Source organism: Lissotriton vulgaris, chromosome 7 (assembly GCF_964263255.1).
Source record: "Lissotriton vulgaris chromosome 7, aLisVul1.2, whole genome shotgun sequence".
Taxonomy (NCBI): domain Eukaryota; kingdom Metazoa; phylum Chordata; class Amphibia; order Caudata; family Salamandridae; genus Lissotriton; species Lissotriton vulgaris.
In genome coordinates this window covers 133,251,072-133,271,622 of record NC_141695.1, presented here as the reverse complement: position 1 = coordinate 133,271,622, position 20,551 = coordinate 133,251,072, and the positions used below count along the sequence as shown (strand labels likewise).

The window sequence follows — 20,551 nt, the reverse complement described above, 5'->3', positions numbered from 1 at the left end:
TGCCATACTTTTAAAGTAATAAAATTGAATATGTAATGAAAAATGTGTTTGTGGAATGCGCCCCTTTTGCCAAAATTATCTTGAGGGGAGAACCCCACCCAAAACCCTCCTAGCAGTGCTCAGGCTCACTCGCTGCACTCACTAAGCACAGTACAGGGGCTGGTCTGACATAATGTGCCAGGGTTGCTTTAGGTTCCCACTCCAGCGCTGCCTTGTGCCAGTGGATGAGTTTTTGGTGGCTGACAAATGAGCAGGCTGTGGCTTACTTCTTTCATTATAAACCTATATTAGTCAGGCTGACTGGAATTATGCGATTCTGAGTTTTTCATGCAATTATGAATTAGTCACATTTGCCACATAATTCATCATATCCTGCATAATCTACCGAACTGAGCAAAACATTTTTTGTAGCTGAAGCAGTTAAAAAAAAACTTCCACAAATTCAGCACTGTGTGTTGACCTGGTGAGGACAGCCCTTTGTAGAGGCTGACTGGTCACCTTTCAGTTGCTTATTGCTGAGTTTGGCTGTTCATCTGGTACTCCTGAGGTGAAAACGTTGTTCACACAGTGGTAAAATGTGTACAAACGACAAAATAGTGACTATCAAAAATGTGCTGTATTACGCCGCATAACTTAGAAAACCCTGCCGAAAAATGTGATCCTTCTCTTCCACATAATTTCACCTGCCCCGGTTTTAGTTAGACAACAAACAGCAAGGAATCCACCCTCTTAGGTGAAGCAAAACTAGAACGCAGTCAATTTAGGAAAATACACACCATGTTGAGTAGTAGCTCAGTGCAAGGAGAGGACAAACAACATCTGTTTTTCAAAATAAATTGCTGTTCGCTGGCGGTGGTGGGAGGACTTTTTAAACAATTCACCCTGATGAATTTAGTAGGTGGAGTCTGAGGAAAGTCCGCTTTGTCGTTACTTGTTTTTTAATGAGGTTCCTGCCCGAGGAATTATTTTTAAAAAGTTGGGTGTAGATCAATCGTCCAGAATAGAAATTCACAACGAAGCGGGACTGGCAGAGGGGCTGGCAGAGGGGCTGGCAGAGCTGTGCCCCCTGCTCCATGTGGAAACACGGACGTGTGTGTGCGGGGGAGGGCGGGGTGGGAGGGTGAAGGGTGGTGGGAATCTCTCCTGAACTCATCCCATGCGCAGTTCAGACGCTGGCAGAGAAGTGAAGAGACCTGACGTGCGCAGCGGGCTGGCACAAGAGCCTCCTCACACCTGGTCCCGGCTCCACTCTGACGCTATCTGTTCTCCTTGGCAGACGAACAAGAAGGGAAGCGCAGGGATGGAAGAGGGAAAGCACGCGCAGGTGTTTGGGAAAGTGGCCTTGGCGGGAATGCTGATGGCTGTCCTCCTGGCTCAAGGTATGTTTTGGGGTTCAACGTTTTCCTAAAGTGCACAACGCCCACTGGGCCAAAAGGAATCGAGTCCCCCCAACCCTCGCATCCCTGGCCCGGGCAGCTGCAGCTTCGACGACGCACACAGCTCTTCGGCTGTTGTGTGCCCGGGCAGCAGTGACCAGGGGGCCTCAGTGCCCCCCGCCACCCCCTTTCTCCACCCCTCCTACAAAGTATTCACTGCTTAAAACAAGAAGGGAAACTGAGTGCAAAGGAGACTGGGTCAGGGATGTGCCTGAAAAGGACAACTGTATTCTACAACTATCATGTCAGCCTTTCACCTTCTTAAATTAAATATAAATGTAAGTTCAAGTAATCTGTGGGAAATGCGTGATTTTATGTCAGGAGAGGTCATTTGGTTAACGCTGTCACTGCCGATGTCTGTATATTTAATGAGAGTCAAACTCAATCCTGGTTGGTGCAGCGGGGAACAGAGACGTCTATTTATAGCGCCTAGAAATCCCCAGCCTGAGACTGAAAGCACTGTAAATATGCAAGTCATTCTTTTAATATTGAGTTACACCCAGCGTAAGCTAGGCTGCTACACAATGAACAGAGATATGTTGGGTCAGCTGTGCAAAGTCATTTTGGGGTTACAAAGTTTGTGATTCAAAAAATGACAGAGTTTCTGACTACTAAATGTCTTTTATATTGTGATTCGATAAGAGGTTGTTTATATTCAATATGGATTTAGAAAAACGTAACAAATCAGTGATCAGAAGAGGCGTGTTTAGGGCGTCCATTCTTTGTAGTGATTCGTTATGGAATGTGTCAATCCAGCCGCACATCATCGAAAAGTAACAGATTCCCGAGTTGGGGAGTTAACATGTTTGTAATTATAAATGTAATAAAAACGTCTGATGGGGAGTAGGTAGTGGTCCAGAGAACTACTGTACCTCTCAAACAAATTGAAAAAGAAACTTTTATTGGTTGAATCCAGTCCCATTTCATTTAAGAAACAAGCACTGGCAAAGCCAATAGGGTTCACCTTTGCAGAATCTGTCGGTTTTGTGAATGTATTTTAGACATGTTACACAGCAGCACTAGTTACTGTACAGCTTGGCTTACAGTTAAAAAAAGGGCTATAAAATGGGCAACGCAGGTTGTGTCATAGTGCTTTTTGAAATAAGCATTGGCATAGCCAATAGGTCTTGCCTTTGGGACCTTATAAGTGTTTAACCATGCAACAGTTGATGTTGATGCACCAAGTATATTATGCAGGATAACTAAACACTGATAAGGTCCCAAAAGCAAAACCTATTGGCTATGCCAATGCTTGTTGTAAAAGGTCTTTCAGTTTTATTTATCAGTGATTAGCTGTGCTTTAAAACATATACATGAAATGTGCGTTGATTTAAGTGAAATAGCTGAATCCACTCGGAGGGTTACATGTTTGCGATAGCGCCTTGCTAAATTTGCAAACATTCTTTGAGGATAACGTTACACAAAGGGACCTTTATGTGACCTTTATGTGAATGTGCCAGGACGCCCAGCAGGGCCGGACTGGGAACCAAAACCGGCCCCGGCAAAGTGCTCGTCCGGCATCCTCCTCCCCTCCCCCCCAGACTTGGGGGTGCCGCCGAGCGGTTTGCTAGTGCCGGTTTTCGGCCGATTTAGTTGCAGGCCGATTTTGCAGCTACGCTGCAAAAACGGCCCTGTAACAAAAACGGTCCCCAGGGCCTCAAAACCGCCCCCCTCCCTTGCGGCGCACCCGGGGATTGCCCGGTGCCCGCTACGGCCAGTCCGGGCCTGACACCCAGGGGATGTGTTGTGTAAGTGACTCAAGAGACAGCACTGCGTGTTTCTAGATTATACATGTTGAGTGATTTTATCTTTCGTGTTACAAAAGTGTGTTCTGATAATGTGCTTCTGTGGATGGAAACAATGCTCTCTTCAGATGAAAACATTATGCTCTATATTAAAAAAAAACATGAAAGTCATGATAAATTAATACAAAGGAAAATATTTAATTAAACTGAAAGCAGCAACTGCGCTCAGAGCAGAAATGCTGCAACCATGGGTATTTCTGAGCAATGAATTCAGGGAGTGGCTGCAGTTTTTCGAATCAAAAAGGGAAAGCATGTTTTATTGTAATGTCTGTGGATTCGCGAATTTAGATTTCACTTTTTTTGCTGACTTGTGTGTATTTTTACGAGTTTTGTGAATGTCTCTCGCTGTAAATTTATCCGAATGAGGCCAGGTAATCTCCCTAAGGCAGTGAATGAAGCCTCAAGTCGGAAGATTCCAGGTCAGTGACTAGACCCCCCATCCCCTTTACCATTGGTAAGGACATTCCTCAGCTCTCACCAGGGCAGAGAGAGGAGCCCCGGGCGACACCATTCCTAAACTCACACCAGGGTAGTAATCGCCACATATATGATCATCCTGCAGCTCTCACCGGGAAAGTGTATGAAGACAGAGGTAAAAAAAAGCATTTCCAATTCAACAGATTCAGAGAAAAGAGTGAAGAAACTCCACCTACGGTTGTACCAATGCAATCACTGCTGTACACGAGCTGCCACAACCATTTTTTTTATAACATTAACAAATGGTAAATTGAGGAGGACAAATGAGGTCCCAAATTGGTGACTGTGTGCGCCGTGTTGAAGTAAAAACAGGCAGCGGGCGCCATTGGTGTGGCCGTGTTAATCTTGAAGCGGGTGATTTTGCAAAGGTCTGCAGGCAATTTAAATATATTGAAAAATGGTGCTAATGGTTGCACCAATGCAATCACTGCTGTACATGAGCTGCCGCATGCGCTGAAGCTGACGAGGAGAGAGTGGGAGGAGGGAGTAGGACGAGGGAGTGGGGGCAGGCACAGTGGTGCAACCACAGTTGTAAAAGACAGGGAGAGGATGAGTGAGAAAGAGAAAGATAGGAATCAAATTAGAACAAGCGCGCGCCAGATGCCAGTTGTGCACGTTGTGTGCACTTCTGCGCGTAACAGCAAGCTGGTGGCCTGCAAAGGTAGCACTTTGAAAAGCCCCTTACTAAAAGTCGAGCTGAGCAAGCAACGCATGCTCTCCTTGAGGAACAGGAAGCACAGCCAGGCCCCACTGACCAATGACAATGCTGCAATGCAGTGTTGTGATTTGGTTTGAGCGTCCTGGTTCGACGCTCAACCAGGGAATACGGGCCTGGGCATGTTCTCCACGCAGGCTGAAATGCAGCCTGCATGGAGAACGGAGAAAGTGAGCATGACTGGTTTGGGCAAGCCACTCCTGCCCTGCTCCGAGAGCAGAGTAGCCCCACCCACCCGCAAAGCAGCACAAACATAAAATGATAATAACTGAAAGTCATTATCATTATATGTTTCTGGTTCTTGCACTGCTTGAATGCAGTGGGGCGATGCTCTGAGGAGCCGCAACACGAAAGTGTCTTATAATTTATAAGACGCCTTGTGTTCATGCATTTGTTAGTCTAAATTCCATTTCTAATTCATGGAGAGGGGTGTGGCCTAATGGCGAAAGCTGCTGACTTTCAAACTGCGGACTCAGGCTTGAATCCCGGCTCTGGCTCAGTAGCCTTTGACTCTGGGCAAATCTTAAATAATCACCCTGTGCCTTAAAAAAAATGAATCTGGCTTTGTGTATTATAACGTGGGCTCATATAAATCACTCTACTGCACCTGGGCCAAACGCGCTACAAAATTAAATACCACCTGACAAGAAAACTAACCACATACACAATACAAAAGCCAGAGCGGTTCAGTAATTGTTCATAAAGTGTAGCGCCCTGACACCTCAGAAGGCAACAAGTGGAGGCACTTCAATAAAAAAATAAGGCAATGCTCTATATGATTCGGCTCTTCCTCTTTAGGGGCTTGTGTTGTGCATCTTTGTTTGCGAAAAAGGAAACATTTTGTGTCAGGAAAAAAATGTGCAAAGCTATTGATTTGTTACGCAACGTGTAACACGCTCTTTTCCGGTCCACTGGGCTCCTTCCCTAGGGCAGGCTGAGCCTCTTACATTTATTGGTTGGTGCAAACAGGAAATTTCCACAGAACAGCATTCCGACAAATAATACAACATTTCAAAAGTGGGGAGCCCCGTGGCCCCAGCCCCTGTGCCAAGAGCCCACGCCCCTCACCCTCAAAAACAGGAAGCGCTGGGAGGAAGTTGTTGCTGAGTGAGCACAGGCCTTGTCCCCGCTCGGTGTGCTTCTTGTGACTAGGTTTGGCGCCGCTGCCTGACGGCAGTGCCTCCTTTTATGAAGTATTTGAGAGAGAGCGCAAAGCCCAGGGCTTTAAGTGGGATGAAAAAACTGGGGGGTCTCTCAAAGGGGTGTGGCCTGTGCAATTAGGGGCGTGGCTTTAAAACACTTGCTAAAAATCTGTGTTTAGCATAGTGTGCCGCCCGACTTGTATTTTGGTGTTTCTGTCATTGCATCCAGATATGTGAGACAAGTAACATCATACCTAAAAAAAGTATGGACTATAGGCTTTGTCAATGGTTATTAGTTGCATAAGATAAATAAGCTGCAACCATGGCTTATTACATATAATATAGAAAAAGCTTTCAATTAAAGCCCTGGTGATCCTACCACAATGTTGCTGCTCTTGCGTTTTCAGAAAGAGAAGGGAAATCCAGAAAGAAAAAGACTCTCATTAAAGGATTTCCCTTCCCCCACAACGGTCACCTGGCATGACGTCATGCAGTAACTTCTCCACTAGTGAGAAGTGAGCAGTGTGGACAGCGCACATCGATGTGCTAGCTGGCTCGAAACGGGTCTCTATCTCGCTGTTTTGCGCCCTGGCACTTTTGTCCTGACTGCAGTGACAGCAAACTGCTGTCACTGCAGTCCGGTAAAACAAGCATTTACAATGCAATGGTTTCGCCTTTGGATAAGTTAGAGCTATTGGCATTGTAAATGACAAAATTTGTATTTATGTGTTAGTTTTGAAAACAGATAAATAAATGGCATTGTCATTTACATTGCCATTAGCTTAATCTCTCGCAAATGTGAGACCTATTGTACCCTACGGACGAGCTCAGCAGACAGCAGTTACTACCACACACACACCCAGAGCCACACACAAGGTTGATTTGTGGAACGGTGAGATTAGAAATCAGCGGGTTTAAGGCAGTTTTTTGTTTCTGGGCTGAGGGTGCAAAAGAAAGGGCGATGATCTCTGATGATCTCAGATGTTCATTGCAGCGAGGTGGATGACATAAAGGTTTAGCTAATAACTCCTCTCCACAAGGGCCTGGCCAATTAACTCCGGGCTCTGCAGTTTACTATCACCATTACTCTGTTATGCGCGTCTCTGCTTTTCGAGTATTGTAGAATGACTACCTCTGCAAACAGCACGTGTTCTCCCAAAATAGAACCCTTTCCACCTCGATTGAACATGCACATCTGTGAGTAAAGCCTTCGACACAGTTTTAATGTGATTGATAGCCGTCTAAATCAATAAATATGATACTGTGCAGTACGCATAAACATTTTATGGGCGCTATAGGGAAATCGGGAGATGCCCTCCTGACAGCGGGTGCCCATGAACTCCTGAAAAGGAGGGTAGAGGTATGGTTGTTTAACGTGAAGTTGTTAGAAGCATGGGCATAGTCACCCGCTCTACGGCACAGCTGGGACACTTTTTGACAGCTTTGGGCTGGTGCGCGAGTTTAATTGTTATGTTGAATGTTTGGATGGCGCTTTTGAGAATATAGCGTTACTTCGAAGCGCCCGGAGAAGCAAGAGGGATGGAAAAGATACAGGCGGGGGCTAGAAAGCGAGGAGGGGGTGTTGGATGAAAGCAGCTTCTCCAAAACGCTGGCAACGCACTGGACTGAATGACAGCACTTTACGGGAGCGCCTGGAGGGTTCTTGCAGGAAGGGAGGAAGATGAGCTGGAAGGTAGAGGAGAGATGACAGCAAGAGGGCAGGAGGAGAGGGGGGGCAGTCAGGTGATGGTGCGAGAGAGCACAGTTTGGGGAGTCCAGACCGGACTGAGTGAAACATCACAGTACGCCGGCTCAAAGATAGGTGTGACTGGGAGTCCAACAGGGAGACCCCCCCTCCCCCTCCCAAACTCTGCTTTTAATGGGGGAACATCTCGTGGGCCCTGGGCTTATAAGACGCAGCACCTGAGTGAATGAAAAGTAAGGCGACGGACCCCCCTCAGACCTTGTCTAGTACTGCCAGTGCCTACATGCCAGGGAATGAATGAAATAAGGCAGTGCGTCCAGATGGCATCACAACCTTTGGGATAGCCCTGTGTAGCATATACAGGCTATTCACCCACACAGACCGCTAGTAGGGTCGGTGCAGCAGCTTCTTAGGGGCGGTGTCTCTGAGGGCCGCTTGGCCCGGGGCAGAGTCACCGTCCCCTCGAGCTCCGCCTGACTTGGCCCTGGCGCCTTTGGTGTGTGTCAGCAGGGGGTGAGACGGTGAAGAGCTGCCAAGGGGGGGTATTGGGATGGTAAAAACAGTGCTCACTGTGTGATAATGAGGGATTAGAACCACTTTAAACTGGAAAATCAGACAGAAACATGCACACATGGATAAGGCTGAAGCAAGATGCTGTTGGCATTAACTTAATGCACACAGCTCCCTGCGCCCCTCTATATTGGCGGCCACCCATGCTAAATGAAGGCCCTGGGTTCCACAACTGTTCAATGAGGATTCTCCCATTACCACTGTGTGACACTGCGCTTTATCAAACTGCACCATGACATGCTATATTCTTTTGTATCAACACAGTTAGGAGTGTGCTGCGTTTTGAAAAGTCTTGGCACCAGACATGGCAAGGTGCATTGTAGTAACTGTACTTGGCCTACTTGTTCTTCGAGAAGTATGCAATTAGTGTTTGCACAACCTCATGAGCAATCGGAGTTGGACAGGTACTAGGACACTGGATAGGAATTAAACTAGACTGCAATAAATATGAAGTCTTAACGTCTTGGAAGTTTTTATTGAAACTTAACAGACACCAAGTGACAAGGGACCCATTAAGGATTGCACTGTATGCACAGCAAAAATGTTCTGATTTTTATATATTTATATAGATACACACACATACACCCATACACATATACACCCACACACCCATATATACACATACACCCATACATGTGTGATATCCAAACTCTTCCACAAATTACCGGACCCTTTGCTCTCCTCCCACACCCAACCCCTTACATTTCCGATCGACATGAAATGGGGACCTGAGGGTCTGGGAGCAAGCTAGTGATTTCCAAAATAGTACCGAAAAGCTCTACTCTGAGCCATTTAGCAAGGTTTAATATCTCTTATGGTGTAATAAGTAATCCGTTCCGAGAGTAAGACGCAACTGTGACGCATATGGGTATAAAAACCTAAACGTCCCTTACAAGAGTCAAAGGATCTAGTCAGGCAAACTGCAAAAAGATGCCTTGACTGAAAGAAACACGGTAAACATGGAGCACATAGTTGAAATGGCGAGAACAGTCAGTGTGTATAGGAACTTCATAAACGAAAAAATAAACAGCAAATGTTTTAGGAAAACGCTGACTAAATGGGCCTTAAACCACAGAAGGAAGCGTGACAAACCAATGCAGATTCAGTCATCCACTTGGGAAGGGCAAGAAAGCTAGCGGCCGCTCTGTCGGGAACTCATTTAACGAAGTTAGGGCCTGCAACAGAAGATGTGCGTGGATACTTTCATCCCACAGCTTTTTTTCTGAAAGAACAGTTTCCATCCAAGACAGTTGAGAGGCAGCCCCCCTGGCTACCTTTGAAAGAGGAAGAAGAGGATCACCGTAATATTAGTCAAACAAAATTAGGGCATCACTCATGCCATGGAACCTGTGACGCACCACAAAACCAGACTGTAGGCCTTCAGAAATAGTACACTTAATGGAAGTACACTTCCATTAACTCTACGTCAGTGGGCCAAAGTCGTTCACCTAGGCAGCTGCAACAAATCACTCCAATTTTATTCGACTAAGAGCAATCCAGTTTCTTTAAATATTAAGAATCATAAAACGGCTACAGGTGCGGGGGGGGTCACTGCGAGTACCACTCGCTTTTAGCAGAAGAACATGGTATACAACAACACTGCCAGCCGGGACCCCAACCTACCTAATCCTAGGTGAAGGTGCTGCTCCACCAAGCTCCAGCTGTTGTCGTCCACGCAATGGCTTTTGTACACCAGCAGCTGGCAGAGGTCCCTGGCTGTCATGGTGGCTAGAATCTCTACCACTTTGCTTGTTCCATCTTCACTGAAGATTTTCACAACCTGCAACACAAAACGACAATTTAGACCAAAAAAAATACTTTTCCGCACTGCCTCGTCAAATCAGTTTCTAAACATTAGCATCCGCCGTTTTTCATAGCTTAGTGGTTTGGCATTAACTTCTATACATTAACAAGAGTGGGAACATTTGAAGAAATTTTGTATAAAATATGCTTCTACTTCCTATGTGTGCCTTAGGCTGCGTAAGTTACCCGCTCATACAAATTACTTTAACTCTTGCATCGGCTCAGACTACGGATTCCCCCAGCAGAAGTGACGTCTCGAATTTGTCAGAAACATTATTAAAGATACCATTTGTAGGAGTCAACACAGTTTTCAAGGAGGCCTCGATAACGATGAAAAAGGCGTCACGCTAAAAAAAAAAAGGCTTTTTTGGAGGGATGGAGAAATGCGTCGGTGTATTGTGAATTCAGTGCCTCGCAGCCCTCCTACCGATCAATTTTCAGAGTCGACCATGACGTTAGGATTCCAAGCATAGCACCTTAACACAAACCATATATTGTTGAATGCACGCTGCTCTGGAGCGTACACCCACAGCTCTTAAAGCAAACTACGTAGTTTGAAATCCTCCTCCATCGCCCTCCCACCACTTCACCTCCCGCCAACCCATTTCCCCAAGGGTATGAAACCGTGAGCGGCGCGTTAATGTTTAAATCTTACCTCGACAGCGTGTAAAAGGCAGCAGTCGGACGAGCAGGACGGCTGCGTAAGTTACCCGCTCATACAAATTACTTTAACTCTTGCATCGGCTCAGACTACGGATTCCCCCAGCAGAAGTGACGTCTCGAATTTGTCAGAAACATTATTAAAGATACCATTTGTAGGAGTCAACACAGTTTTCAAGGAGGCCTCGATAACGATGAAAAAGGCGTCACGCTAAAAAAAAAAAGGCTTTTTTGGAGGGATGGAGAAATGCGTCGGTGTATTGTGAATTCAGTGCCTCGCAGCCCTCCTACCGATCAATTTTCAGAGTCGACCATGACGTTAGGATTCCAAGCATAGCACCTTAACACAAACCATATATTGTTGAATGCACGCTGCTCTGGAGCGTACACCCACAGCTCTTAAAGCAAACTACGTAGTTTGAAATCCTCCTCCATCGCCCTCCCACCACTTCACCTCCCGCCAACCCATTTCCCCAAGGGTATGAAACCGTGAGCGGCGCGTTAATGTTTAAATCTTACCTCGACAGCGTGTAAAAGGCAGCAGTCGGACGAGCAGGACGGCTGCGTAAGTTACCCGCTCATACAAATTACTTTAACTCTTGCATCGGCTCAGACTACGGATTCCCCCAGCAGAAGTGACGTCTCGAATTTGTCAGAAACATTATTAAAGATACCATTTGTAGGAGTCAACACAGTTTTCAAGGAGGCCTCGATAACGATGAAAAAGGCGTCACGCTAAAAAAAAAAAGGCTTTTTTGGAGGGATGGAGAAATGCGTCGGTGTATTGTGAATTCAGTGCCTCGCAGCCCTCCTACCGATCAATTTTCAGAGTCGACCATGACGTTAGGATTCCAAGCATAGCACCTTAACACAAACCATATATTGTTGAATGCACGCTGCTCTGGAGCGTACACCCACAGCTCTTAAAGCAAACTACGTAGTTTGAAATCCTCCTCCATCGCCCTCCCACCACTTCACCTCCCGCCAACCCATTTCCCCAAGGGTATGAAACCGTGAGCGGCGCGTTAATGTTTAAATCTTACCTCGACAGCGTGTAAAAGGCAGCAGTCGGACGAGCAGGACGGCATATTTAAAGTAAGGATTGTCCGGAGAGTTTACTGCGCGGTCTCTTCCAACCCCTGGCGAGCCCGAGCTGCACCGTCAAGGACGCCAGACCGTGTCAACGGATTACTGTACCGTACCTGTCACGTCGCCAGTGTTGCATGGCACCGCTCCTGGGGAGGAAGGCAACTCTCGAAGCTCGCCTCTCAAAGGGTTACAGAAGGCTTTTAGGTAGTGAGAGAAACTGCAGACGGCAAGCCAATGGTAGTCCTCCTCAGACTGATGTAATCTTTTCCCACAAGCAGTTACAGACTTCCAATTTTACCAGTCAAATGGAAAGAAGAAGGAAAAAAAGACAGCGAAATATTTCTCGTTCGAGGAAGCAGCGGGGCTAGACACAAAAGACAGCTCTATTCAACAAGCGGGAGGGGGGGCAAGGGAGGTGCCGGCAATGCCGGACCAGACACGGGGGCGTTCCCGGCGTCCCGTGACGTCGGCAAAAGCCAAAGAATGTCGGGAACGCCCCCGTGTCTGGTCCGGCATTGACGGACAGGCCCCTCGTCCAATGGCAAGGCTCCGTTTACGGAGCCAGCCAATCAACGACGAGGGCCGAACCAAAGCACCCTACGGTTCTCAACAGGATTTCGCCTGCGCGGAAAAGCTGCGCAGAGCGCAGCTTCCGCTAGGCGAAACCTAAAAAACGAAGAGCCTGTGCCAGGGCTCAAAACAGAGCCCGATAGAGACCCGTTTCGAGCCCCCCTTTAAAAAACTGCCAGTGCTCAGACCCCTGGAGACCCGGCCCACTTAAAGCCCTGGCAAAGCCTATTGAGCAAGAACAGGGAACCTCCCTGGGCTGGCTTCAGAAGACGGGGGTCATGTGCCCCGGGGCTGATAGAGAAAGGCATGCTCTGCAGAGAGGAGGAGGTGGGAGGAAGGGGCGGAGGAAAGGAGAGAGTGGGGAGGGAGGAAGGAAGAGAGCGAGGTGAGGGGAGAGAAACAAGGAAGGTAGAGAACACATTGTGATAAAAGAAGGCGAAAACACAAAGGCGAGAAATAGAGGGTGGTTGGAGTGAGGGATGAAGGAAGGAGATAAAGTGAATATAGTGGCAAGAATGGAAGAAGAGCACGGGGCAGTAAAGGGAAAAGAGAGACTAGCCAATGAAAACAGGAAAGAGTGACAAACAGAAAAGAATGACAAGAGGACAAAAAGGTGGGGCGAAGAGAACAAAAAACTAGAGGGACGCGGGAGGTACGGCAGAGAAGGAGGGAAAAGAGTGGATGAATCAGTGATACAGGTAAAAGCGTGTGGCGGGCACCGGCACTATTGGTGATGTTGCATGCTGGTGTTGAGGTAAAAGTCACTAGCACAGCTCACACGAGGCGCGTGACGGAGCGGTTCCGTCACAAGCGCAGGTGAGCCGTGCGACCCCCCACCCCCTAGCACTGCGGTGGAATTGCCGCCGCAGTGAAGGGGTTAATAAGATCTGGATTATAAAATGTTAAACGTTTTTAATTTTAATGATAATAGTGTCATTAAATCCCTCCTTCAGATACAAAATGAGTAGTTTTGGGTGAAAAGGGATTGATATGCGCCAAAGGTCACACCTTATGACAAAATTTAGGCACAGCAGTCGTTTTGCAAAGTGTACTTAAACGGAAGCTGGTTTAGCAGTTACTATATTTTTGTAGAGACCATTTATGTGGGAGGCCAGTTTCTTCCTTAGTTAATAAATACGGACAGGATTTGTCTAAAGCTTTAGGGACTCCCTCGTCGAAACAGTTTGCTAATCCTGCCACTACTTCATTAAATTCCAGAAAAAAATGTGTAATATGCCTTTAAAGACCAGTAGCTGATGGCAGCTGCGTCCTTTGCCAGGGTGGTCCCTTGTTTTGTTTCATAAATAACACATACCATCCAAGTTACTTTGCAGGGTGGCAGCAGGGCACAGCGTTGCGATTTCTCCGCCAGTCTCATTCGGGCAGAAGGTAGGGCGACCAACTGGCATTGGTGCAAATTCAGAGAAGCAAGTGTAAAAATACCGGACAAAGGGTCAAAATTCAGGACAGAAGGTCAGAATTGAGGGCCAATATTCAGGACAAAAGGAATGCTTTACAGACACATCAGAGGAGGTAGTGTAATATTGCATAAGTAAATAGACAACCAACACAAGTAGAAGTCAAAATAAGTTTATATTAGGTTGCGGCAACCTTGCACTGCATCTGTTGTGAGCCCAGGTGAAACTTAAACACCTGCATTTACATATTAAAAAATAAAGGAAGAAAAAAGATCATAGCTGAAGGCTTCTCAGATCTTACCCCCCTGTCCCCCATTTAAAAAAAACACTTGATCAATTATCCCAAGGGCATGTGGTGGTAAAAGCTAAGGGGGTTGGGGGGGGGGAGTAGGGTAAACTTGAAAATAATAAAAGCACAATTGCAGAAACCTTGCACTATTGGAGAAAAATAAATAAATCATAAAGGACAAATGTGCTGTACCATTGTCGCTGCTTGTGTGACAGTGTAAGAGGCTAACAGTGGATGCACCTGGGTAATATTGTATTGTATTGCAATTGCATCTATATAGTGCTTACTACCCCTGACGAGGCGTTGAAGAGCTTTTTTGGCAAGTATCACGCTACTCCGGATCCCATAAAAAGTGTGTGATGAATTAGTATAGTGAAATATAAAAGTTATTTGAGTGATGAATATGTTAGTCAGTTTTTTAGATTGAGAAGGATAAGGGAGGGATAGAAGAGGGAAAAAGGTTTGAATTTGTATAGTGCTTGCTACCCCTGAATGGGTATTGAAGTGCTTTGTTGGCGAATAGTACTCAATGGAGAGTAAAAGAAGTAAAAGACACAGCAGAAAGGGAGGAACACAAATGTAAAACAAGCACACAAGGCGGAGAGAAGAAATAACACATGCACTCCAATAAAAGTATTAAAAAAGAAAGAAAAAAGTAGCTCCCTGATTGTAAGCAATGGAAGGATATACCTCATCCAATCATAAACACTGTAAAAACCTATGCTCCAAGGTAAGGACAAGCACAATAAAAGGAATGAAAGCAATTGAATAAGAAGAAAGGAAATAAGATTAATAAACAAGCCCATGAATAATACGCCATGGGCAGAACCTAAGCCCATTCTAAGTTTTGGCATTGAACAAAAGTCTTTTGGTAGCAGACAACTAAAGCTGTCCATTTTCTCCAGATTGGGAGAGTGAATTTCAGCCAGTCTTGTTTTTCGGCCAGCAGAGAAGCATGCTGGGAAACGTTGTTTAATTTTCCTTCGCCTTGGTGTGGGTCTTTAAGTCTCCTGAGAGGAGGCCAGTTGACTGTAAGATAACAGTTTTTGTTCATTGTATCAGTGTTTGGAATTCATACAGAGCATAAGGAGCTTAAGGTTTGCCACTGCAGCCCTTTTGGTAGTCTGTGAATGACTTTCCCCGCAGTTAGAGCCAATCTCAGCGGCTAACAGGAACTCAAGAAGTTGAATGCCAACATCAACATACCTTCCTGCTGCACACGTCTTTCTTGTTTCCACCTGTGCCAGACATTGCCAGGAGGCATGCCACATGTCTCCACATGTCTCCTCTGCCTGTGCACCATCCAAACCTCCTCCAACCCAAACCAGTTTTAGGATTGTTTGTCTGCATTAGTTTTGCACCTGAGGCTAATTTTGTTCAGGCAAATATTTGTTTATGAGAGTTCTACAGAGCACAATATGAACTGAATTGACTCTAGGAATTGTGGATAGCGAGCAAGGATGGACAGAAATGTTCAATCGTGTAAACCACTTGTATTTACTAAGGCCAACATCCACTCTATTGGTCTATATGGTAGTGCGTGTGCATGTTTGTGTGTTCATAAACCCTAGCTGGGAAGTAATAGCGCCCTGTATAGGACAGTAGGAAACCACTGGTGGTGAACAAGAAAAACAAAAGCATAGGCGGACGAGTACTCTTATTTTTATATAAGCCTCAGATAGAAGGAGCTAGGTATTTAGGGATGGGTTTTCCATAAAAGACATGAGCTTCACTTCTACTGTGTAGTTGTAGGAGTTATAGGCACAGTTATGGATCTCGGCCCCTTCCAACTCAATAAAATGAATGACATCATTGCAAGCTTTCTTCATTTGGGTACACACAGGTCATGTCGATTAACAGAAAACACTACATTAAAACTAAAAATTGTAACCAAGCATTATCCTCAAAGAAACAATGACAATTTTTAAGGCGTTCTCATGTTAACAGCAAATGGCACACTTCTATCTAGCGGGTCCATCTTCATAAATAAAAATAAAAACGTATTACGCAATTTATCACGGGCCAGAATAAAATCTTGGCCCCTGGTGAGGTGACAGGAGCCCATAAACACAAGCAGTTTGCCATGCCCTCAGCTCTGGCAGGAGGAGGCCCAGCAAATGCTGTCCCTGCACAGAGAGAGGCCCATTATCATTCTGTATGTGATCATTAGGCCGACATACGGAATGATAATGTGACAATAGCAGCCTGTGCCAGGTCGGGGAGGGGCTGCTGCAGGCCACTGATCACAGCAGGAGCACGAGCTGGCCCCCCAGTGAGAGTTACATAACTCCCAGGCTGCTTGCAGGGGGGAGGCTTGCTGCAATGTCAGATATTACGGACAAAAGCAACAGTGGAAGAATTCCTCACAAAAAACGGACAAGAAGCCTAAATTAGGGGCAATCCATGAAATTTATGGATGGTTGGTCACTCAAGTAGAAGGACGGTTTCATCAACAGGACCAGAACTCAACAAAGAGAGGGATTTGCCCCTCCTTGCCCCCTACGCCCTCACTCAGGGGGCATGTCACAACTAACAGGCCTGGCATGCACAAAGCACATCTGTCAATTCTAAGGAAATAAATCGCTCTCCGTGGGGCGAATGGGGTGGCAATGACTCTGGAGGTCAGTTATCCATGGCAGCCCTCCGGCACCTGCCACTATTCATGTAAAACCCCTACCAGCACGCACAAAGCCAATCCACACTTTCTGAGCCCGGATCATCAAGGGGTAAACCAAAGCACACAAAACATTCCCCCAAAGGAAGGCTGGGATTTAGAACCCTACCCCACATCCTTTGTTACAGTATTGTCCTAACACCAATGTCTGCCAAAAAACACCTGCATTACCATAATACGTCTGTGCGGGTTCAATGTAGTTAAATTACATTAACACATATTTCTCCTACATACATACATACACAGAATCTTCAGCTTCAGAAACATGTTTCTAAAACTCCAGTCAAAGTTTTGTCTGTCTGTTTTGTTGCGTTAAACCTCTTTACTTCAGGTATATATCTTGTATTCAATAGTTTATCTCTTTAAACTCTCTCTGATGAACCTGTAGCAGTTAGAATCAGGGAAGGTCAAACAGGCTTTCTCATCCTTCCGAGATCGCTACATCACCAACTACTATGCAATTGGGATATAGTATCACCTGTTATGTACAGCGCCTAGAAGTGTCAAAAAGTACAATATTTAGCGCTCCGACTTGAAATTTGAGGTCCTTTCGACGTGTCTACGATTTTTGTCAGTGTATTTTTCTTTACCTAACTTCCACAAATGACTTTGTTGCACTCGCGAGTTACGAATGTACTTTATAAAAGCAGTAATCAACAAATAAATATAAAAATTACACTGATGTTCTCTAATACCTAGCCCCATGGTCAAGTTCGCCGGCGGAACAGCCGGACTGCAAACGAAAAGTTCTAAACCAGCTTCTGAGAGACAAGTAGCGCACTCTGCAAGCCACCCACAACAAGAAAGCGTAAACAAATGTATCTTATTAACACCAGTGCCAAATTCCTACATTGAAACTGATTTTTGAATGGAAAAGAACAAAGCACTCACAAGTTGAATCTCTGTTATCCAACAGTGAGTACACCTTAAAATGGAAAGTGTGTCTTAAAATGTACTTTATCGGTCTATTCTCATTTATATTTTCATTACGGTGTAAGTTTATTTCTTTGGCCAGTTAGCATATGGTGGAATTACAGATATCACCAAGATGTGTGAATCTCCTGCATATTGTGACACATTTCCAAGCTTTACATTCATGCAGGAAAAGTAGGCAAACAGAAATATGCTGTATTAACGCTTATTTTCAGCGCAAAAATACAGATGAGTATTCTCCGTAACAAAGCAGGTATCTTCCAGAGAATACATCTCCTCCTGCCCTTGCTGTTATGCGATGGAGGCGGGTGACACTGAAATAGGCGAACACTGGCACAAGCTATTCCCTGTCTGCCTATTGCACGCACTGCTGCCCACGGCTCGTGCTGACTCCCACGCCGACTGCAGGGTGGGCTGGGGCTGTCCAAGAATGTTTAAGCCATAATCAAAAAAGGTTTGCAATGCTATAGGTCTCGCATTTAAATGAGAAACCTATGGCATTGCAAACAAGCGGCCACCACTGTCCCGGCTGCTTCAAAATAAAAAATTGGGCATGGTGCGCCAAATGTAAGCAAAGCATGTCATCGTGCCTGCAGAAGGAGAAGCTCAATAAAGAAAAAAGTATACATACTGTGTAACAACCAAGTAAAGGGGCCAGTAGCCATAGGGGGATACAAATGACGACATGGCTGTACTAAGAAGGAACTAACAAGTTACTTAGAAATCAGAAGACAGCATTTATGAACAACAAAGACACAAGCCAATGAAAAATATGGGCGGGGTTTCTCTCCCGTACTGAACTACAACAGATCATCACCAGAGCAATGCTTGCGCGCTGGCTCATGCACAACCTAAAAAAGTAAATAGAATGTTCACAAACAATTCTGATTGGATCAATGAGCTGAGTTCTTCTACATGCAGAAATGTTTTTGAAAATATTTTGCTAATTGTGATTAGGTTTTACCACACAGTGCACTTTCTACTGTAAACTTAAAGACAAAGGTGAGTTGTCACAGTTTCGCTCTTACTTGATTCTAGCATTGACCAGCACGTTCTATGATTCTGGGAGAATCCCTTTCCTTCCTCTCGCTTAAACTGAAAATATATGCAAATAAGTAATGTAAATTATGAAAATGAGAGCTCTAAATGGTATGATCCAATCTGCAATGTCCTGCTTCTTTGGCCATTCACAAAATCCTGATCTCCAATCTTGTCTCCTGTCTACCTGTAATTCTCAGTAAAGAATGTAGGGCCATATTATCAAGAAAGAGCAATACATTATCACCGCTTTTATCAGCAGGAAAGTGCAGCTAAAGCGGCGATAATGGGCTTCATAATATGCCTTTGTGAATTCCCATAGAAGCCCAGGTTCTGATGTTAACTGGGCTTCTATGGGAATTCACAAGGGCATATTATCAAGCCCGTTATCACTTTCCTGCCGATAAAAGCGGCGATAATGTATTGCCCTTTCTTGATAATATGGCCCGTAACTTTTTAGGCTTTCCTACTATGTAAAAATGTTCCCTGCAAAACCCTCTACTTCTATGTGGAGCTATGCCTGCATTGTATTAAATACCTAACATAAATATGTGTCTATCTCACTTCTAATTATCCCTCACCCAAATTTAGTTCAGTGGACACATACAGTTCTCACTCTTTTTTTAAAAGTTTGAGTTTATTGAAGTATAAAGAAGCAAAGACAGAAAATGAAGAAACAATCATGAGTTATAAAACACAAGAAATCTCTCTTACAGAAAAGTATATCTGATTGATGAAACGATACATGAAAACATAGTAAACAATAATGTTATGAAAAAAGAAGGAATGAGGTCATAACCTGTAAAATAAGACACATAAAAGATATGAAAAATGTTAAATGCAATTAAGAAAATATAATCATGGTGGTTTTTGAACTTCAGCAGTGCGAACTTGGGAAGCAAGTGGGATTGTAACAACTCTGGATAAATACTCAGTAGGGAAACAAGACTAGTATCTAGACGGTGGTTAAAACAGACTGCATTCCACCAAGCACTAAATGAAACATCATTAGCTTGTTTGCAATGAGAGGTAATATGGTGTAAGGCAATAGCTATCAAAAGGTCAATTAATTTATAGCTGTGTGGGGAATTGGTAAAAGTAGGAGAAAGAGAACCTAGAAAAATGTTAACAATGGAAAAAGAAAAATGAAAATTGAAAATCTTTTTAAATTGGGACCAAACCAATTGCCAAAAACGAAAAATGGGAGGACAATCGAACAACATATGCTTCAAATCAGCTGAAGAGCAGGGACAGGACCAACAAGTGGAAGGAGTGTCTGAGGAAAACGATGACAAAAGTAATGGAGTAAATAATGTACGATTATAAACGAAAAATAGGGTTTGAGTAGTGTTAGCAGCTCTGGAGGTACTATGGATTTTTGACCAAATTTTATCCCATAAAGTGAAAGACCCAACTTGAGAAAAATCTTTTTCCCAAGCCAACTCAATTGTGGATTTGATGCGATCAGTAGAAGATTGAATTGATTTATAGAGAAAAGAAGCAGAAGGTGAGTGATCGAGCGCAACTGACACAGGATGATATGCAATAGGGATAGAATTTGTAGCAGGGAGTGAAAAGAGATATTGGGTAAGAGAGGGAAGAAGTGATATATATTGTGTATAAGAAGAGGAGGGTAAAGAGAATTGCTTTTGGAGATCCTGAAAAGGAAGTGGTTGATTGCCCGAAAGAAGTTGAGAGATCCATTTTAAGCCAAGAGAGTGCCAGGTTTTCCAATATAATAAACGATTACGAATTTTGAGGTGTTTATTATGCCAAGTAGGTTGGATATGAGTGGAGGAAGCCGATGGGTAAGAGGATGATAAGTATGGTTGAAGAAGAGAACGAGAGTGGGAAATGATGTGGGAGCAAGGAGACGTTACGTTGGAAGTGAAGGAGAGAACCTCGCTAAATTCGAAAGTATGAAGGAAAGAAGATTCTAACTTAAGCCAGAGAGGAGGATAAAATGGAAGGTCAGAAGAAAGCCATCGCAAAGCTTGCTTTAATGAAAAAGCATTATGATAAGATTTGAAATTAGGAAATTTAACCCCTCCTAGTGATTTGTCTTTTTTTAAAGCAGAAAGAGCTATTCGAGATTTTTTACCCTTCCACAAAAACTTGAGCAGAATAGAGTCTATCGACTTGAAGTAATAGTCTGGAATGTGAATGGGAATCATTGAGATGGAATATAGCACTAGAGGCGCCAACATCATTTTGATGGAATCAAGAC

At 44.6% G+C, this 20,551-nt stretch overlaps 1 protein-coding gene across 1 annotated transcript in view; it reads left to right on the top strand.

Moving 5' to 3' along the window:
- The first annotated feature begins 1,099 nt into the window (after positions 1-1,099).
- Positions 1,100-20,551, top strand: part of LOC147701001 (phospholipase A2 inhibitor gamma subunit B-like) — a 121,366-nt gene continuing 101,914 nt past the window's right edge. Inside the window, exon 1 of the mRNA XM_086929823.1 lies at positions 1,100-1,379. Coding sequence (XP_086785949.1) covers positions 1,157-1,379 — 223 coding nt within the window. The 5' untranslated portion in view covers positions 1,100-1,156. The remainder of the gene's footprint in view (positions 1,380-20,551) is intronic.